Genomic DNA, 21,471 nt, shown 5'->3' on the forward strand with positions numbered 1-21,471 from the left:
CGTCATTAGTTGTCATTTATAGTGATTTGGCCGAATGTTGTTCCATTGATTGAACTTCAAGTTTGACGACGTCTGTCTTTATGTAAGCTTTCCCCCTAAGTATTTACCAGTGAATTCACTTAACTTATCCACCGTTTGGATCTGTTCAATACACACATGAAATATCATTGTTTGTCTATACGTGTGAGGACAATGTGGATCGTTTTTACATTTTATGGCCAATTGACGCAGAAAACGGTAAACCAAAGATCCCACATACTTTTCAACCATTTGAAATATCTCAAAGTACCTAAAAATAAAAACCTGTTGATTGAAAAGCCTCCATAAATTCAAGCACATCTTTGAATAGCTGCTCCAGTCATACCATAAGCTAGCAGCACGTGGTAAAATACACAATTGTAGTTTTTGCCTGCATTTCCCTGATGCCTCGACCTTTTATGAGTCTCATCGTAATAAAAATCTTTTTTTTTTTTGTACCTTTAATTGGTCATTTAAATCGATGGAACCCAAAACACACAAAGTTGGATACATTTTTTAAACTCCCCATAGATTTCATGCTTGATGGAGAAAAAAGGGACATGGTTTGTTTTGGTTGCTCTATCCAGGAGTCACCACAGCACAGCCTGTGTCTCCCAGTCTAATTTGTAACAATCAATCTTTATTTTTATATCACTTCTCATAAAAAAAATAATGCTGCACATAGTGCTTTACACAAAAGGATAAAGAACTAAAAAGGTATTAATAAAATATTGGCAAAAATGACTTTGTGAGTCAGAAAAATAGTGGTTAAAAAAAAAAAAGCATAGTTAAAGAAGCGGTTGCTTTAAAAGATATTAACATATTCAAACCCACAGAGGTGACTCACACACAGAGGGATTTTAACCAACAAACTTTTTTACAAGCTCGCTGCCACCACGTCTAGACGATCACGATGCTCCATGATAGAAAACAGACACATGCTAAACATTTGTCTGTTTAAAGAACAGAAATGTTCTTTTTTTAATTTTAGTGGAGCAAAAAAATCCACCGAAATCCACAACTAATCCATCTTTCCAACTATGAAAAGAAAAGTTGTTTGGTATAATCTTAGTGATTGCCTCTTCGTGTCACATTCCTCCTCCAACTACACATTTAGATGCAAGCAGAAGTAGGGCTAGGAGAGGGAAAACAAATAATATAAAGTTTTTGTCAGATCTGCACATTTTCAGTTACAGTTTTCGGAGCTTTCAGACGTCCGCATAAATCATATAATTATCAAATGTCCTTACTTTCCCTGCCTGCTTAACTCTCTCCACCCTCCGTGGCCGCGAGCCAGCTGTTTCTTCAGAGCGCCCTTCCAGATGATGGCGAGGGACCAGCAGCGCTGCTCCCACTAAGCCAAATAAATCTTTCCACAGGTTCTGAAAAACGAGCGTTCACCTGGCACTGTTGACAAAACATCTGAACAACACACGGAACGCACAGCTTTTACAGATCGCAGCTTTATTTTCCGTCTGATTCGTCATCTGCAATTAGTCTTTAATAAATACATTAGACATACACAGCTGTATAAACACTCCAAAAAAAAAAAGAAAATCTAAATAAGAAACAGCAGTGTGTGTAAAAAAAAAATAAAAATTTTATGTCTGCTTACCAGCAGACATAAAATGTATTTTCAGTTAAATGTTACAGTGGCATTTAAATTACATCCACAAAAAAAGTAAAGCTCCCTTTAGGATACCTGTGTGAAAGGAAGAGCGTCCGTGCGGACCTACAACAGTGAGGATTATGGGCTCGCCACCGACTGTTAAGCTTTCTGCCGTCTCCACAGAGGCCTCGTTATGAAGGCTTTGCTGGAGCAGCACAACTCGCTGTATCCCTCAAATACCCGGCCACTGCCAAACCTAAGAAAAATGCGAGGCTAGTGTAAATAAGGCAGAGGCCGCACCTCTCCAGTTTCCCCCCTGGTCGTGGTGGAGAGGGCTCCATCAGCGGGGAGAGCCTGGTGAGCCTGTGGTTGACCCACAGTAAAGGCAGTGGGGGGGGGGGGGGGGGGGGTGAAGGTGGAGTGAATATGTACATGTTTACACAGGCCTCAGTATAATATATTAATACTACAGCCCCAAAAACTGCAATATTTAATTGTGTTTTGGGATTTTCACAGTCTGCATGTGAGCGGGAAAAGTTCAGTCTCGGTTTAACTGGTTTACCATGACAGTGTGGTATTGTCATACAAGCTGTCCCACATTTACATATCAATGGTGTGATGGAAGGGGGGGGGGGGGGGGGGGGGGGGACACAGTGTCAAAGACAGGGAACGGTTCACATTCACAAGAGTGCAAATTCAAAACTCATGAGCAACTTTCAATCAAGCCAGATTTTTTTTTTTTCCCCACTCGAAAGTAATGAACACAAGTCGTCGACCTGCCAAATCATCTGGTAAGAAAACTTTTCCAGCGAGGCCACATTTTGGTTGGCGACCGTACCATCCCACCCAGACAGCGCTCCCACAGTGGGCGAGGATGTGGTGGGATTTGGCCCGGGCGGAGACCACGTTAGGTGAGAGCTGGCAGTCCGGCCTGAACACTGACTGACGGCCTGATGCCGCCGCTGCTGCTGCTCCTGCTGCTGCTGCCGCTGCTGCCGCCACCGCTGCAGACCCCTTGAGGTGGCCGGGCCGCTCACTGCAGACAACATGCTGAGGAGACAAGAGAGGCAGCACGCTGTTTGAGGTTTGTAGAAACAATGATCAACCTAATTTAAATGACATTTTCAGCATCATTGACGACATACATTCCTTTTTACTGAGTAATTTAAGCTATGGTAAGATTTAATGTTTATTTAAACCAATAGATTTATTTGTTTTATTGTGACAATATGTATTTGTACATACATTAGGACAACACATAATAACCAAATATCACAACAAACCCAGAAAGTAAATTAACAATAGAACTCAAAGGTCCATAAATCAGCAAATGAGAGTAATAAATTATAGTTTTCAGAATCACTCTAACGTCATTTAGTTCCAACATATATTTTCTTTTCCCTTGTTTTTTGTGTGTTGTCTTTGTGTCATTCCACCTGTGAAGCACAGTCAATTGTACCAACTTGGATTAAAAACTGCCATATAAATTCGGATTAAAACCAAAGTGAAGCTAAGTGGATGAATATCTGGTGCGATCGCTCATTTTGGTGTGTTTTACGGTGTTATGCAAGCTGCAGTCAAACTGCGACAAGCCAAACACTCAGGCAGAGAGCTCATGATGGTGTAGTCGGTTTGAGGTATGAACGCAGCACACGCACCGAACACGTCAAAATAAATCAAGCACAACATGTGATGCACGTCAGAACTGCTGGCTGCTGTTTTGACTCTGTTCTGATTTTGATTGGCAGCTACCAGCTCTCAGTCACTACAACAATACTGAGAGTGTATTCAGCCCAGGTTGTTCTGGTCGTCTGGTCACATAGATCGGTATAGACTACGCCAATGTTTCCCAACCGTTTTACTTTGAACCCTCACCAGATCAGGACCCCCTTCTCCCATGTCTTATTTGCCAAAATACACTGTTGGGACAGACCCACTCCCGTGAACATACCAAAGTAAGTAATGGCCAGTCTCCCCGGTCTGTTCTAGCTTCTATATAATGTCTTATTATGGTTTTCTTTGACATGTGCAAATCTTATTTTCTTTACAAACTCAGAGCAGGCGAAGCCTCGGCCCCCACTGTGTTCTTTGACTCTTTCCAAGGGGGTCCAGGATGGAAAGTACTTGGCCACACCATAAAGGTATCCATTGTGCCATCTGTTTACATCTTTCAATCCAAATCTACATTTACCAGTTTTGAATGAAAAGTGAAGTGTAATGTGTGCCAGAAAAACAGACGCATATAGTTTACTTTGCTGCTTTATTCAGCTTTGCTGAGTTATTTAATGAAGTCCTCCCTCAGACAGTTTTCCTAATATAATGTTAGAAAACAGTGAAATTCACTGACTTATACTGGTACTGAAGCTAAACCGGAGTGTTAACCACACTTTAAGAATTTAAGGTAATATCAACTGGATTTGGTTGAAAAAAAAAAAAAAGGTCTCCACAATATTGTGTTCAAAGTTATATGTCAAAAAAGCTATTGAAAGCATCTTTTCCCCAATAGAATGCTTTAAACTGTGTGAGCTTTTTTAACATAAGTAAATATGCAGCTTCCTCTGTTGCCTCTTTTCAATCCATTTTTTTTTTTTTTAAATGTCCTGATTAACATTAATGAATTATAAGAAAGTCAATTCAGACTTTTATTAACTTAAATGCAACGTGACTTTTCAAGTATGAGAATCCCTGTGTATTGACTTTTTACCCCCCTGATCAGAAGCACGTTTACAATAACTTAAGGCTTTTTTTTTTTGCTTCAGGCTAGATGGTTTTATAAACGGGCATAGAAGCATCATACCCCTGGAATTAAGTTGTAGTGGTGAATTTATCAATAAGTTATAGATTGACATGAAGATGCTCAGTCTGATGGGAGCATTTTAGGGTAACGGCTGAGTAAAGTGACTGCCCACCATCAGGTGGTTAGCACTTTAATCACAGTAAAAAATTCAGGTTAGGGACCTTTCTGTGTGGAGATTCAATCTTTTTTCTGTGTATTTGTTATTTTTATATATTTTTTAAATCAGGCAGTCTGACTTTCTCCCAGTCATACAGCATGAATTTGTGGCTATTTGGTGACTGTCTCTCAGTGATGGGGTGGTAACCTGTTCAGGGTGTAACCTGATCTTTCCCCCTGTGACTTGAAGCTGGACTAAATGATATAGATCATAGATGGACTGAAAGTAGGACTGGAACGTCTAGTTCTTCATTGTGAATGGTTACTGCTGACGTTTCTGTGCCCCTCATGTATATACAGAGTTTGCAATCCAAACAGGAATACTGTTGTGTTTTTTCCCCCCATTTTTGCCTGATTTGCTGTCACCAGACAGACTTCGTCTCCTACAGCTGCTGTTGGACCGCTGCCAGTCAGCATGGCCGACCGTGGAGAGGTTTCATTAAAACAACAGCAGCAGAATAAGAAGCCACATTCTTCATGAAACATGAGCAGCCTCTACAGTCACTGGTGCCCTTCCCCCTAAAGCTTTAAAAAAAAAAAAAAAAAAAAAAATCATAATTCCCCAGGAATTTCTCACTGAGAACAGGATATTGTCTGGGCTTTAGGTATCCACGGTCCATCTATGAGCTAAGCCCAGAGAATATTAGAGAATAGGCTTTGTGTGGATAAGTCACCACATGGGAAATTCATATATATTAAGCCTTAATTTTCCATAATTGATACAATGCAACTGAGGCAGGGTTATTAGGTGCTAAAAATCTGTAAAGTTATGGCATGTCAACAAAAGAAAGTTCACATGCATGTACATGACAGGAATAAAGCCTCTCTGTGTTATCTGTGGTGTTTTTATGTTGAAAGCGTCGCTCTCGCTTTGCACCAAGACCCATTTTCACAAGGTCGGCTTTACAAGGAGAGCGAGCGAGCCCAGGGCAGCACTGTAACAAAATCAAAGAGCCAGGCAGGCCGGCAGGGTGGCCAGCACAGCAAGAGAATGGCTCATATTTTACTAGTGGGGGGAAAAAAAACTCTTCAATGAAAGGACATTTCATTGCAAATTCAGGCAGCCACCCCCCCCCCCCCCCCCCCCCCAACACCACCAACCCCTCCCTAGTTACTTATCAGTACGACTGCAAGGTTATAAAAACCACACTCTCGTGGCGTGAGGAATGGTTTACACAACGCAGCGGGGAAACTCACAGCTTCTGACAGAATCTGCCAGAGGTTCTCGATCCAGAGACACGTCCCTCTGAGTCTCCTGCATCTGGGAGGGTGGATACATACCGAACATCAACCAAACAAACTCCAAACTCACAGTTTATACAATCTAAAGTTGCGTACGTTCAGCTGAGGAATGCATGCTCACCTTGATATTCTTCTTAAGATACTCCGCTCGGGTCATGAGGCTTTTAATCTGATGACAGAAAAATAACAAAATTAAAAAATCAAGTACATGTGGTTAAGAGTGTACAGCCCTTTTGGTTCATTGTGTTTCCTTGGCTTATGCTGGTAATATGGTTTCTATTAGTGTTTCCGTGTGTAGTCTGTGACTCCAGAGGAATTGCTGGTTGGATGCTCAAACATTTTGGTTAAAGGCTCCACGAACAGCGCGGTTTTTGGCCATTGGGGTTGTCAAAGCCTTCACACTGTTAAAGACTGTATGAGACAAATTTAAATAATTGTTTTTTGCGGACTGTACGAGAGGAGTCTGCGCCGACTCGGCAGAACTCTCGCCCTTGTAGTATTCTTGTGATTGGATACAAATCCTCAAAGGAGGAAGAGGACATGGACGCGGTCGTGGCCAGAAAAGGGCGGCGAACTGTGGATGCCAATTGAGCAAAGAGAGCTTGAAGTAAGGATTTGTAAGCATGTACTAGCATTTCATGTTAGCATTCCGTGTCGCGGCGATAACTACGCCATGTCATACTGCATTTCTATTGGTTTGTTTAAGCTGATGTGATCGCAGTTGTTGCTCTGACTCCACAAATATCAGACACAGTCCGATAGTGGTCGCGGGCTTCCACTGTGCACAAAGCCCGGCCGATATACAAACAACGTCTCAGACGGCCGAATAGCGAGCTGAAGTCCCCAGAAACTTACCAAACCTTACAAAAAGTCTGACTTTTACTATTAACCTCTTTATTTTCCATCTGCCACAATCATCAAGCAAACAAGTAAAGTGATCATTTTCAGTTTGTAAAAGATATTTTGAAACTCTGCCCTGTGTCATCATGGTATAACTCCGCTTAATACCTGTTCCCTGAATATTTACTTTCTACTCATCAAATTGTATTTCAGCAGTGATGAGCCTGCAGTATTAAGTGCTTATTTCACAAAAGCCTCACTGTATTTTCGGCTGCTACAAAGCAGACAACTCCATACGCAAATACAGCAACATCAAACGCTGAGATCATTCACATCCACACAGGTTTTTCCTTCACCAACAGATTTACAGGAGATTAATTTCAACACTGTCACTATGCCTCACCTCACACTGGGTAGCTTTACTAACTTTGAACCACGTGGACTGGGACTGATGGATTATCTGCTGAGGGTAGTTTAACTGACAGATTACTACCGCAACAACTTTTGCCACGATTGTCAATATGTGTCCACCCATCACCGTACGTCACTATGTTTGTTAAACAATTCTTTTAAGTTTAGATAAAGGCTTTTATTCCCTGTTTCCATTCACTACTATAATGTACTGTGTGTGACGAAATGAAGGGCTCATGTTCAGGTGGGCAGATGATGGACTGAGCACAAGAAAACGGTAAAAGCACAATTTACCACTTCAGCTGTCTCAGTGTGTCATACACCATCAGTCACATTCACCTGTTCATGCACACAATCCTTCACACACCAATAGGGATGGCAGACATCCCTTTGTTTGATCACCACTGGAAGCAATGTGGGATTAAATTTCTTTCCCAAGGCCACTTCAACACGCCAACACGTTGAGATTCAAGTAGGCTCATAGGTTTAAATCACACCGTGGTTACAAGATATTCTGGGTTGTGTCTATGGGAAAGGTAGTTTACCACACTTGCTCTCTACTGTATGTTGTCACACCATTACTCTGCAATCATGAGGTCCAAGAAGGCTGCCAGCAAGTAGATTCTTGCTATTACAACATATCCCATTTAAAGTCCCATATAAAGACGTGGATTTTTGTTTATTGCAGGACATGTTTTTTCAGGCTGTGTTTGTTTTTCGTGGTGTATCTGTGCATCGGGGAAACTAAATAACTGAGATACAGATGAGGGGTGCATAACCTCCCTGTTGCAATCAGACCACACTAATCATCTCTGTGTCTTGCTCTATTTTTTTGAAAACATTTCATATGGTACACATGTGGCAGTACTAACCGCTGTCATCACAAGCTCGAGGCCGCGCTTTACTGTGGTTATCAGACCTCTGGAGATGAAGAAGTTCTCTGACTACACCTAATACCTACTCAGATCAACAGCATGTTACAAAACAAACCCTCTGGAGGATTACAGCCGTCACATCTGAGGCTCACAATGATGGGACATTCAAATGGATGACTTCCACATTGTTCCTTCAAATCACCGTCGGCACTGAGCCCCAAAATACTTTTGCCCACAACTTTTTCGAATTGACTCCAACGTTTTGTAGCCACAGCGCTTTAATCACAATCCCTTTAATCAACATGTACCATAAATGAGGAGAATAAATCTACCCGAGTCAGCTAAAGTGTAAAAGCCTACTTTGAAATCTACCAGAGTTTTGACGGTGTTTATACTGAAAGAGACACGATGACATGATATGTACATATGTCTAGCCACAAAGACTATATATTAGCAGACAGTGGCTGGATCAAAAGCTGTGACTTTCATACGAGAAGCCGTAATATTGAATTACAGTGAAAGTGTACTCTACAGTTGATATGAACACACATGGAGTCCAGGCATGGCAGCATGTGTTGGCTCTTTAGGGTTCTCACATACACACATGCTTTCAATCTAAACCCAAACCCTGTCTCACTAATGCAGCATTAGATTATTGCAGCGGCATCTGAATTTACTTAGGACAAGCACCCATTAAACTTCAAATAGGGAGGTCTATGGGGCCCACTCAATCTCCTGCCCCCCCTCCCCTTTTGTAGTTTGGTGGTGAAAAGTCATGTTAGTTGTTGGCTCTGTCGCTGGCAAAACAATTAAAGAAACAAAAACAAAAGACCTTGGAGCGGTGGCGACAGATGTGCCTTAGTACTTTGTGTTTGCCAGTCAGTATTCAGGGTCCGGTTATAGCTGGCAACTCTAACTACATCAATAATATGTATTCAGGATATATTCCACAATGTAAAGCCAAAATACATCAATGAAAGCAGTCTGGTGGAAGTAGTTGGGAGAGACTGGTGAGTATACATATATATATATATATATATATATATATATATATATATATATATATATGAACAGATTTTTTTTAACCAGAAAAGAGCGTTTCTTCATTCATTTCTGTAGAATCCAAATATGTCTATTCAGTCTATTTTGCAATAATCAAGCTTTTCATTGCTTCCAGTATGCTACAACAGAGGACATAGCTGGTGATGTTGGTAAGGTGCGTAATGGTAGCTGCAAAGTCACGTGCAACATATAAAGATATCTCATTATAAAGAGGACAGTGATCTATGTGTACATGAAAGGAATTATGGATGATGAAGTATGTCATTTGGCTTTTACAACAAAATCATGCACATGTGATGGGTCATGAGATGGATCGCCCCCTGTGCAAAGTGATCAACCAGGGACTTGTTGTGGGGTGTGAGAGATAACTATTTTCACCATGTGCAGTCAGCCAGATTCCCCTTCTCACACACTCACCTCGCTGTGAAGCAGCTCTTTCCGGCGGCCCTGGGGCTCGGCTGGAAGAGAGAGAGACGGGGGGTGGGGGGGGGGGGGGGGGGGTGTGCACGAGAATAATGAGAAGAGGAAAGGAGGAGAGGGCTCTACAGCCTAATCACCTTGTTTGCTCGAGGAGAGGTCAAATACAAGATTGGATTTTCCTAGCGTGCAGGTTGGGGGGGCTTACGGGTGAAAATGGTTCCAATGTAGGCCAGTATTTTCACAGTCTGTCATCCTGGAGGGCAGGGTGACAGAAAGTGGAGAGCACAGAGGAGGAGGAGAAGGGAAAGAGAGGGGGGCTCTGTGGTGGTGAGGCATGTTGGGAAGCTGTGCAACAAAGAGCTCTTGGCCAAACAAAGAACCAATGTTTTCTCCCAACAATCCCTCTGGTGGTATCTGCTGTGCCACACAACAAGGCTCCCTGACACTGCAGAGCCATTTTCCCTCTTATAGCACCAATCTACTGACACACAATACAATATTTAAACTTGCACTTTGTTCTTCATCAAACAGTGCTGACAGCAAGCCCCTTCCCAGGGACAACAGATAATAGTTTTGATTTGTTCCAATGTATAATAGCGCAAATAAATGAGTCTGGAGTCTGAATGGGAAGCAGATGGCGGGATTTTCATACCACACACAGGGCGCTGGCACCGGGTCTCATCCTAGCTCAAAGCCACATCTGGATCACTCTATCCCACCTCTTCCATTAGGCCGATCTTCCAGATGAGCTCATGAACCCGGCCCTAATGGACGCCAGGCCACAGAGAGAGTCTCTGGAGTCTCTTGTGTTACCCCTCTGTCTGTTTGTCGGCCTGTCGTTTATTAAGTGTCCCTGCCTCTCTCCAAGTCTATGGCTTCACTGGCTCTCGTCTTTCTAAGCGACTCTTTGTTTATATTCATCTCTCTCAAAGTCCTCCTGTCAGACTCTCTCTGTTTCCAGTTAGGTCTCTCTTAAAATATCTCTATATCTTTATTCCGTCTCCAAGCGGTTTTTGCCCTCTCTTTTCCAGTCTTTCCCTTGGGGATCATTTCCTTTGTTCTGCCATTTCTTGACCTGAATGAACCCTCAACTTTAATTGAATTGCTAGCCTGGCCTGCTCATTCCGCCTGCTCTCTATAATCAATTTATGTATGGCACTGCCATTCGAAATGTATCTTTTTTTTGCCCAAATTGTATTTTTATTTTATAACAGTGGTGTGCATGTAGCGGTCACAGCATCTGAATACAGAGTGATGGTCAGATGTGGGACAACTAAATGTTTAAATTTGCTTTCTGTTGCAACACACCGACTAAACAATAGTGTCTTTGAGTGGCTTATTGCTCGCAGACAGCTGGACCAACCCAGGGCACCGCTGGAGCGGTTCAGCTGCCAACATCACCAGAAGACAGGATAAATAAACAAATCCATGCATGGATTTATCTACCTGCTAGTGCCAGCAGTAGCTCTCCTAAACACTGCTGGTACACATCCAGAGCCTCCAGGTCGTCGGCTCCACTCTCCTCCTGCAAGACGAGACAACCAGTCAATGTCACGTGGGATTCATCAAAAAGGAAACTTAATGCTAATGGTGCAAAATGTGTTTATATAGACCTGACATTTTCTACTGGTAAACAACAGACAGGTGTGTAAATACACTTTTGACTACTTCAGGGTATAATCTGCTGTCATTTCTGCATTTTCGTCAAGAAAAGCTTTGTTACTTTATCAATATAGTCATTAGGTACTATTTTTCCATTGTGTTGAAGTGTTTCCTGTGTTTCTTACCTTATATTGTGCTACTCTGATGTATGTGAATAGGGAGGCCAAAAGATTAGAAACATGTGTTGCACTGGTTTCTGGTTCCACACTGATCTTTGTAGATGTGGTTTGAAAAGCAATCTGTACTAAAAAGCTGTATGGCTGTCAACCAGGAACTTTATTTCTTTAAATTTTCAACATTATTGTCCAGTTCACAGATTGAATTTGAAGCACTGTAAGATAAAGCACATCCTAATTTGTAAAGCATTGATTTTTATATTCTATTCAGCGTATTGGACAATGTTTTGTTTGCAGCGCGGCACACACCTCTGTAACATGTCTGTCATTCACCTGCTTCTTATAAACAGAATTCCGTTGACAGCAGCTATTTGTCACGCTGCTTATGTGTACGAGGCACAGAGTCATCTAACCTTTGCGATAGCAGTAGAAGACATCTCTAAAGCTGCAAGCAGCCGAGGTTGATCTTGAGACATCCCTTTAAAAGACGAGCAAAAAACACTCATTCACATGATAAGACATGTTCCAACGACACATTTCAGGGCAAACTGACCTTTAACCTTCAGTTTGAGGATAAATTACTTTTAGTTAGGTAATTTTAATCTCTTTTGCATGAATTGCATAAAAACCAAACTTAATTTGGTGTTAATGAATAATAATAATGGCTTGGATTTATATAACGCTTTTTTCGAGTTCCTTCACACCAGTCACACCGGTGATGGTAAGCTGAATTGTAGCCACAGAGGCACGACTGCCATTTTGCCATTTCCTACAGCACCTCCGACCACCACCAGCATTCATACCTATTCATACTAGGCTGTTCACTGATGCTACCTTTTGATTCCCAAGGGCACCACTTACAGTGACTTGGATATAGCGGGATTCGAACCGCCAACCCTTCAGTTATTGATGACCCACTCTCCCACATGTAAGACTGGAGCTGGTCCCGGAGAAAACAGTCTCCCATTCATACTTCCAGCCCATTTAAAAGCACAAATTCGATACGCATTATTTTGAATTGTAGGACAGATTTGGACTAAGAGAGGAAACCCAGGAACACACAGAGAGGACATGCAAACTCCCACAAAAATGGCTACCAAAGCCTGGAATCCATGTCTCACACACACTCAAGCATCCAACAAAGTAAGTGACCTGCACTGTGTGGCTTCCTCTTTACCTCTCAGGACATCTCTGGAGGTCCGCGCCTCCTCGAAGCTAAGCTTGTAGTCCGAAGCCACCAGGGCCTTCAGCTCCTCGGCTCTGGACACATACTGGCTGACCTGCAGACAGACATCGCACATTGACACTGTCTCATTATCGCACCATATGCTTTTCATGTGATATATACACACCATATGCTAGTCACAGAGAGGGAGTTAGAGCAAGTGAGAAGCAGCTGAGTATGGAAAACAGGACTAATTGAAAACAGAGAGTAATCCATGTGTGAACGTGTGGAGGCCTACCTTCTGCCTGAGGGCATCTTTACGTTGCCGGTCCGCCTCATCTGGAGGGGGTTGAGAGAGGAGATGTTTTGCTTTTACAATTAGTGAGTTTTTTTTCTCTTGCTGGTTTATTTTGTGTCAACAAAGACAGCTCCTCGTTCAAGGGCTTAGTCCGTAGACAGGATATGAGAGTGGTTGTTGCTCTTACAGTGAATAGCGGGCACAAAGTGCTCAAGGGCACTGCAGTAGAGAAAGAGGGCGGCGGACCTCTCTCCCTCCTGGTCCTTCTGAACAGCCTGCAGGACCAGATCCTTCTGAAGAGAGGAAATACAAAGTGGCATCAGGGAACGCAAACTACAACAGCCATCCATGCGTGCAGAGTCATGCGTGAAGACACATGTGGGGCGAGCATGAGGACAATACCGCTAACACATGTGTACATGTGTTCAGTCAATCATACATAAATAAATCAGGCATCCCCATCCTCTCACCGCTTTAACAATGCTCTCTGCACTTGGCATGTGCTCCAGATCCACAAAAGGGTGGGTGAAGAACTCGGCGAAGGTGATCCGGGCGTCTGGATTTCTCACCAGCAGCCTCAACAGAAGGTCCCTGCAGTCCTTGGATACCCTGGCCCCGGGAGGGAGCTGATACACAAAACAAAACCTTACCGCGTTGCACTGCGAGTCACGGGACCATCCCAGGGAAAAGGACAGCGCATTGTTGCAACGGACCCTCTGGTTTCACATCACTACTCTCTATCAAAAGATGACCTTTACACTGTCTATGTGAGTCCCTGCATAATGGAGCATGTGCTAATGCAATCCATTAAGTCAAAGTCTCACAACAATTCCAGTCCTCTAACTTTAAAAGTGCATGTCGTATCAACTGTTCCAGCGATTTTCACCAGCTACTTATTTGTGGCGAATTTTATGTATGAGAAAATTATTACAGAAAAACTAGTTACTCTTATGTGATGCATTTACCTGTATGTGTTACCTGTGTGAACGTGAATATCATAATGTGTATCCTACAATTTTGACTTAAATGACAGACTATTGGAGGTTTAGTGTTGGTCAAGCTGCTGTAGAGAAACTACACATTGCACAGAGAACTGGAAGTGGGAATGAGACCCTCAAACATGAGTGGAGCAGTGTGCCATCTAGTGGCTTCAATTCTAAATAGAGTTGAAAATGACTTGTCTTTATCATTATTGTATGTTCCCAGACAACAACAAAAAACGACGTACAGATATTCACACAGCAAACGATTTTTAATTGGTCATAAATACATATAGCCTATATAGTTTAAAAGATAAATCTACATTACATACATACACCTGATGAATAACTTGAATTTGCGCTTTTGCAAGCTGACGCTCAGTATTTCTAAAAACTACACTGACTTTTCACAAAAACATTATTTGATGTTTTTCTCAGCCACAATATTTAATATGAACTCGTATTGCGAGGCAAGGTCATGAACCAGTAATAGAGTGAACTCCATATTCTCACTGAACCAAACATTTAGCCTTTCCACAGAAGTTATGTCCCACTCCAACGGTGTTTAAAAGTTTGTTTTTCTGCTGACTCAGCACATTAACTGTTACTTGTTCTTCACTTACCTCGATCGGCTGGTTGCTGCGGATCTTCTCTTCTAATTCGGCATAGGACTTTGAAGCAAATGGTGCTCGCCCAAATAGAGCCTCTGTGTGCACACAAGCAATGTTAGCTTGACTTAAATTTATAAAAAAATTTGCCATTTATAAATTAAACCCACACAGGAAATACATATTTGTCAAGAAATCAACGAACACAAATGTTCATTAAAATGGCTTGCAATTCCCTAAATGTATATTTTTGTTATAGTTTCATGCTCTCATTTGCACCGGAGCTTATCGTCAAGAGAAACACCCATCTGCCAACAAAATAGCCGTAAAAGACGACAAAAGCTCGTCCCTTATTCAATGTTTCCAAACGATTTCATTGAGTAGGAAAATGTAGTCTTGTTCACATAACTGTTGAATTCTAGTAATTACGACATAAAAACTCAGCTCACCGCAACAACAAAAAAAAGTAAAATTGTTAACAGCAAGATGCTAATTATTTCTTCTGACCCTCCGCAGCCAAAGAATAAAGCAGGAAATGCTTGTTGATGGATGTAATAAACCACTGGACTACAGTGAGAAACTCCCAGCGAGCCACCACGCTTTTGTGTTCAGATTTGACTCACACTGACAAGAGCTCTTCTCGTTTCATTCTAAACTTTGTCGCTCCACACAGTACAATCGCTGCAGTGAGCTGTTACACAATTGTTGAACAATAACTGAACTATTAGCCCCATAAAAGGGTCGTTCAGCAGCCTGTCGTTCCGTGATTAATGGTACAATTGAGTCTGTGAAGTGCGGAGCGAGTTTTCAGTCCTGCAGGGCTGGAAGTCTTTTATTTCTGACATAGAAATGAGATGTTATTATCAAAGGGGAATCACACCGCCTAACGTAAAACATTTCAAACGATTATTGTCATTGCAGCCGATTTCGATGTCTCACTAGTAGAAATGAAGAGAAGATTGTGCAGCACCCACCAAAGAGGATGACTCCCACTGACCAGAGATCCACCCTGGAGTCGTACTGGCGTCGGCACACCATTTCAGGAGCCATGTAAAGAGGAGAACCTCTCAGGGCACTCTGCTCATCCCACGGTGACATGTACTGTGCAAATCCAAAATCTGGGAACAGAGCAGGACACACGTAATTCACTAGCAGCCTTGGCTGTGACCTCTGAAAGTGCACCGTCAGCAGGAAAAACAACAGTGATGAGCCTGAATTAAACCAAACCAAGCTCATCTTTATTTGTTCTCCCTGATCAGGTAGTTGGAAGAATTCAAGCATAAACAACATATACACAACCAAAACCCAGAGAGACACATAATGGTTGCTCTTTACTGTGTTGCCCGTTTGGGGGGGGGGGGGGGGGGGGGGGGGGGGGCATTAAGTAATTCTGTGCTTTGATGCAACATTTGTTTTCTGTGCAAGACAAGTCTTTCTGTAACTTCGAGGCAATACAGCTTATTTTGTTTACTGCTTTGTATCACGTGTTTGAAACCATCCAACCCAGCCGTTCACACTCATCCATGTAGCTGCTAATAAAGCTACACCTTCCTTCATTTATTTGTATGTTAATCGGACTGTACAGTTTTATCAAATTTCTTCAATCACCTTTCCATAAGTGCCTTTCAAACTGATATAACATCCAAATTTCCATGTGTTGGATCATGTACATTTTCAAGTTCCTCTCATAGTCAAAAAACATGTCAGGTTAATCATGTATAAGTGCTTCTGAAAAATAATTTATAAAATAAATTAGTTTAAAGCTTTGGTTTCACTTTAATTCTAATAATTGTAGTCTTGAAATGAAAAATTAGATGAAAACATTTGATTTGAAGAAATGTTATGCTTTGAGATATTGATTTTCATGAATTAAAAGCTTGAAAAATATTTTAGTAAAACAAAAAAGTGACAAATGTGTGATAAACTAAATATATTCAAGTTTGTTTTGATTGAATCATTAGAATTAATTAATTTCATATTAATTTCTGGCTGTTTTTTCTGTCTCTTTCTGCATTTTTTCAACTAATAAACACACACATTAGGCAGCTAATCAGATCATGCGATTACAGATGATCACGGGGCAATAATCCCACCTTCATCTGTCCTCACATTCATGCCTGTCAGTCTGCTTCAACTTGACGCCCAATAAATCCAGAAGACTGCTGAAAGAAATCTCACTGGTCAAACATCACACTCCACGCACAAATCTCTTCTCCTGCCTCTCTGTTGAATTTAGGATAAAAATTCCCCAAGTCGGCTTTGCGAGCGTTAAACTGACAGGCTCCGTAGATCTGCCTCGACTGCTTACGTCCCACTCATCAACTTGCTGTCTCAGGTCCATAAACCTATAATCTGTTGTGTGCCTCGTAACATCCGCAGTGACTGAGCTTTTGCAGCCGTAGCAGTCAAACTGTGGCACAGTCTGACAACCTGCACGCGGTGCGGAGAGTCTGCAGACTGCTTGAGCTGAAAGACTCTTTTAAAAACAGGTGTCGGGGGAAGTGGGTTTCCTACACGTCTATATGTGGTACATGTTGAATAATATTCTCTCTTTTGAATGCAATTCTGATTGGGATGATTTTATTTGGGATTTCATGGTTGTAGATTAGTAATGTACAGCAAGTGAGTGCTTCTGCACTGTTTTCCAAGACAACCTCATCAGTCAATATCTGGCAGTTGTTCAATATCACTCTGTAGTTTTGGCTGTGTATATAGAAACGTGTGAAGCACTGCAGCAGCATCTCTGTGAGCAGAGGGTTGTTTAGTGGAAACCCCAATGGCAAAGCCAATCCAATCACTGTGTTGCTCTGCTTTGAGAGGTTTTGCTTTCTAGAAAACAGTCCAAGAGATATTGTTATGTCACACATGCATGCATAAAGGTTAATGCAATGTATGTTCTTTTAATTGTATAAAGCTCTTTGTAACTGACATCTATCTAAAAAAATAGAGCAAACTCATCCTATTCACTATGACGCCACACTTCCACGGTATATCAAGTGCACAGAGGATTTTATTTTAAGTTGTAAAGTTAAAATATCCCAACAGGAAGTGCTGCCTTTATGAAAGTAAACATTAGCAACAGAAATCAATGTGTGTTTTTTTCCGTGTTGGTGAAAATGAGATTACCTGCCAGTTTGAGGACCGAGCCACTGAGCAAAATATTCTGCGGTTTCAAGTCCAGGTGTGAAATGTTTCGCTCATGAAGAAACTGGAGGGCACAGGCTGTTTGTGCAGACACAAGTACAATTACACACTGAAATCGACACAGTCAAACTCCACTCAGGCGTCTCGCTGTGCAGCGTGAAATACTAAAACTGCATCAATCCTAATATATAAAAAGGAATAAAAAAACTGATTTTAAAAAAACTTACAGACTTTGTTGAAGACTCACCGATCTGCTGCAGGAAACGCTGCGCCACGCGCTCAGGTAAAATCCTGCGAGTGCGAATGAAGCGGGAGAGATCTCCACCAGAACACCACTCCAGGATCAGGTAGATATTCTCAGCATCCCACTGTTGAAAGACAACAGTTCAGACGCTTAAGAAAAGACTGCGCTATATTGCTACGCTTTCTGTTTACGAGTATAGCTGTTTAAAAACACACAAAGCAGATGTGAGGCCCGGTGTCTTTGGATTGAAGCAACATCTTCTGTAAATGGGCTATAAATCTGCACTTTATAAAGATAGGTGTGGGGAATTATGGTCTCTTGTTTTCTCTGGGAATGGCAGATGTTTGACAGGAGCATCTTTGAAACACAGGAGATGATTAGAGAACGATTGTTATACTTTAATGTTGGCTTAACTACAATCAACACAAAAAATGTAGGAATTATCTCAGCTTATGATGCTCATGTGACTAAATCCTTGTAAATATTTATGTACAGAAACATTTAACAATGGGAGGAATTACAAATTGTCCACAAATACTGTCATTACAGTATTGCCATTTGTAATGAATAACAGAAGAGGCTTGAATCGAGGTAAAGAAGAGTGAATTTACAACTCTCTCTCCATGCAGCACAGCTCTTCATGTATAATCATACTGCTGATTGTTGCATTGCTCTTCCCTGGAGGGTTTACAGCTGGTACCAGCTCACCTGAAAGTCCTTCAACTGGACGATATGCGGGTGTCGCACGGTCTTCAAGATTTCAATCTCTGTGAGCAGGTTTTCCGTGGAGGCTTTGTTTAGGGTCTTCTTCGCGACGACTTTTACAGCAACGACCTCTCGACTGTTCGCCTGCGAGATCACAACCAAGGAGTGGACTTTGCATTTTAACCACAAAACCAACGAGCGCTTTGAAAAGAAAACATTAGACAGTATATACATGTAACAGGGTCAATCAGATAGCAGTTATTAGTGTTTGTGTGTTGTTGATCTTTTTAAAAACACAAAATTAGCTCTTTTGTGTTTATGTGACATACTTTTGCTTATTTACAAGAGGAACTATTTACACTCAATTATTAAATACCAATATTCCTAAAAATGAATGATTCCTGCTTTTTTTTTTTTTTTTTTGTGTTGCACTTATATCAAGTCAATTCAGCTGAGAACATCTGACCAGCAAAAAACAAATACAATCACTCTACAAGACATTCAAAAGTTTGATCAGAATAGGAACAATTTACTGTTTAATGCCTTTTTCCTGGATCTAATTTACTGGAGAGGTAGTTCTCATAGTATCTTCTAAACACGAACACTGATTTTTAATCATTTTCTTCACAGCCTGAAGTTGTAGCTGAGATACATATTGAGAAACGGATGGAATTTTTTAAAATCTATTCATGAACAGAGAATGCATTTTATTAAACAAGAGAGAACAAAAGTCACACACACACAAGCTTAGTGAGGAGTTAAAGCTGCAGACAGAAGAGAGTGTCGACGCCTTGTGTTACACTGGGTTATGATATTGACACTTGTTAAATTGGGTCTTAATAAAATAAAGTCATATGTAGTTCACAAAACTCTACCACTGGGCACCAATATGGTCAAAATGATGCCAAACGATGGGCAAATCAGTTTCTTATGTAGATGAGGTTTTTGGATCCAGATACATTTAATAGAGAAAAAAAGGGAAACTGGAGCATCACCCGGAGCTTTAGAGCTGAAAATAAACCAAAAACGTGTAAATATTGTTCACGTTGTATCAAGTGAAATAAAGAATTTGTATTAAAGAAAAATTGACTTAAACAGAACAAAATTAATTGTGTATCACTGTTTGACTTCCTACTTAAAACAGATGAACTTAATAACTGAATCAGTCATTAGGCGGTCACACGTGTTGCTGACATGACCCAGTAACTCCAATAACACAGCAACGTGCAGATTAATAAGACAGATCACACTGAAGGAAAACATGAGATGGAAGACAAATGATTACTTTGCCTAGTAACTAGTTACTATTTCTCAGAGCCTCTATTTGACCAGAAGTGGTCCTGGCTTCAAAGATCTCACCTTTCTGTAGGCTTTGTAGACAGTAGCATATGTACCACTGCCCAGCCGCTCTGTGAGGATGAAGTCTGCCAGTTTGGGAGGTGCAAAGCTGGAGGCCATGCTGAGGACAGCAGCATTAGAGGTTCCCAAAGAAGTGGAGGCTGGACGGTACAACCAACAACATGATGATTGCAAAACAAAAGCTGAGATCGTCATTCACCTGAGAGCTGCTCAGAGAGGAATGAGTGTCTCATGATAGGATCATGATTGAGGGACAGTCTGTACACACCAATTAGATTTGAAGACTTTCAATAAACCACGTCAGTTGTTTCACTGCAGTTTATTAATCATTTCCAGGATTTATTGAAGCAATTCAACTGTAAAAGTTTTACTGAATTACTTTCGTTATGTCTACACCTAAAATTGCACATGCTTGCAAATACTTATGCATTGATCGTCCGCGAAGAGGATAAAAACCAGACAAATGCCAGTTTATTGAGGTGAATTTGCTCTCATCTACTCAAGTTTCAGCTAAGCTAACTCGTACACAACAACAACGCGGCGATAATATGAGCCTTGACACAGGGATTACACACAGAGACTTCAAGTATTCCCAGTTGAAACGGTAAATGCAGATGTCAGGTACTTACCAGTAGCTTAATCCACTGTATGTGGATGAAAAGTGAATGTTTACATCGCTGCTGACACACTGGATGGATGTCCGCATGCGGCACTGCTTTGATGACGTCACGGCATGTGACGGGATGCGGTGCTGCCCCCTCGTGGCGGAGCCCCGTCGCTGCCACCTTATCAATAAACTTGAAATAAACTTCTTCTCGCGGGGACATCAAATCTTTAACGTTCTAAAAACAAACCTTCAAATAAATAAATAAAAGATCAAGTACCCATACAATAATTATACCTAGACTACAAACTTGAAATGATGTGATAATGTAAAAGCCAACTGCCTTCTTTTTATTCGCTTTTAATTTTTTTATTCTATCAAAATTAAATATGAGACAAAGCAAAACCACGAATTATTACTTAATAAATAAAAGCAGAATATAAAATGTATAGAGAAATGACAAAAAAAAAGTTTTTTTTTTCTTCATTATTATAAGCATGTTCTGATTATGGCTTTTATTTTGTCACACATTAATGTTTTATTTATTAATCAAAATTTTAAGATAATGATCATGGTAGTACACACTGATTTATATACACTATCTTAAATATCTTATTTTGATAACACTGACGGCTGCCATTTTCCAATTCCAACACACACTCCTGTACTGTCTGTTACTCGCTGTGGGCTCCTGACGTGTCTTGGCTGGAGGATCAAGTGCATACAACATTCCTGTAAGATCGGCTGTCAAATATGTAGGTGTACATATTTCAAAAGATTTTACGGAAAGAGAAAACAAGAAAATATGGATATCACTCCAAAAGCTAAAGAATTGCATTATGGTGTGTATCCTTCCAGTGGATTTTTACGTCAACGATTTGGATTTGACACGAATGAACGTGTATTCTGTGGAGGTATGGAAACTGCAGATCATCTGTTCTTTCAATGTATTTACTTAGAAGCACTTTGGGCTGGTATACATGACTGGCTTCAGACCAATATTCTACTTAAACCCTTTCTTCCAAAAGATATTATTTATGGTTTTGTATCAGAAATCAAAGATTATAATTTCTTAATTAACAATATTCTCATCTTCTGAAAATTTTACATACACAAATGTAAATACATGATGGTTTATCCCAGGTTTTATGTATTT

General features: G+C 41.0%; 1 protein-coding gene across 2 annotated transcripts; it reads right to left on the reverse strand.

The window, feature by feature from the left end:
* Positions 1-1,469: 1,469 nt before the first annotated feature.
* Positions 1,470-20,448, reverse strand: ulk3 (unc-51 like kinase 3). 2 transcript variants are annotated; one of them, XM_080491695.1, is made up of 17 exons: positions 20,341-20,448; positions 19,712-19,851; positions 18,356-18,496; positions 17,651-17,771; positions 17,386-17,481; positions 15,234-15,377; positions 14,275-14,357; positions 13,142-13,297; positions 12,859-12,964; positions 12,672-12,712; positions 12,386-12,488; positions 11,622-11,686; positions 10,877-10,955; positions 9,428-9,468; positions 5,944-5,991; positions 5,778-5,841; positions 1,470-2,677 (listed from the first exon to the last, which is right to left on the reverse strand). In XM_080491695.1, exons 2-17 carry the CDS (start codon positions 19,808-19,810, stop codon positions 2,661-2,663), a joined length of 1,404 nt encoding a protein of 467 aa, XP_080347821.1. In that variant the 5' UTR covers positions 19,811-19,851; positions 20,341-20,448; the 3' UTR covers positions 1,470-2,660. The 2 variants fall into 2 exon arrangements, with proteins under 2 accessions (XP_080347821.1, XP_080347820.1); XM_080491694.1 differs by having other exon boundaries at positions 19,712-19,811; positions 20,341-20,442.
* Positions 20,449-21,471: the final 1,023 nt, after the last annotated feature.

Source organism: Lipophrys pholis (assembly GCF_963383615.2).
Source record: "Lipophrys pholis genome assembly, chromosome: 2".
NCBI classification, from domain to species: Eukaryota; Metazoa; Chordata; class Actinopteri; order Blenniiformes; family Blenniidae; genus Lipophrys; species Lipophrys pholis.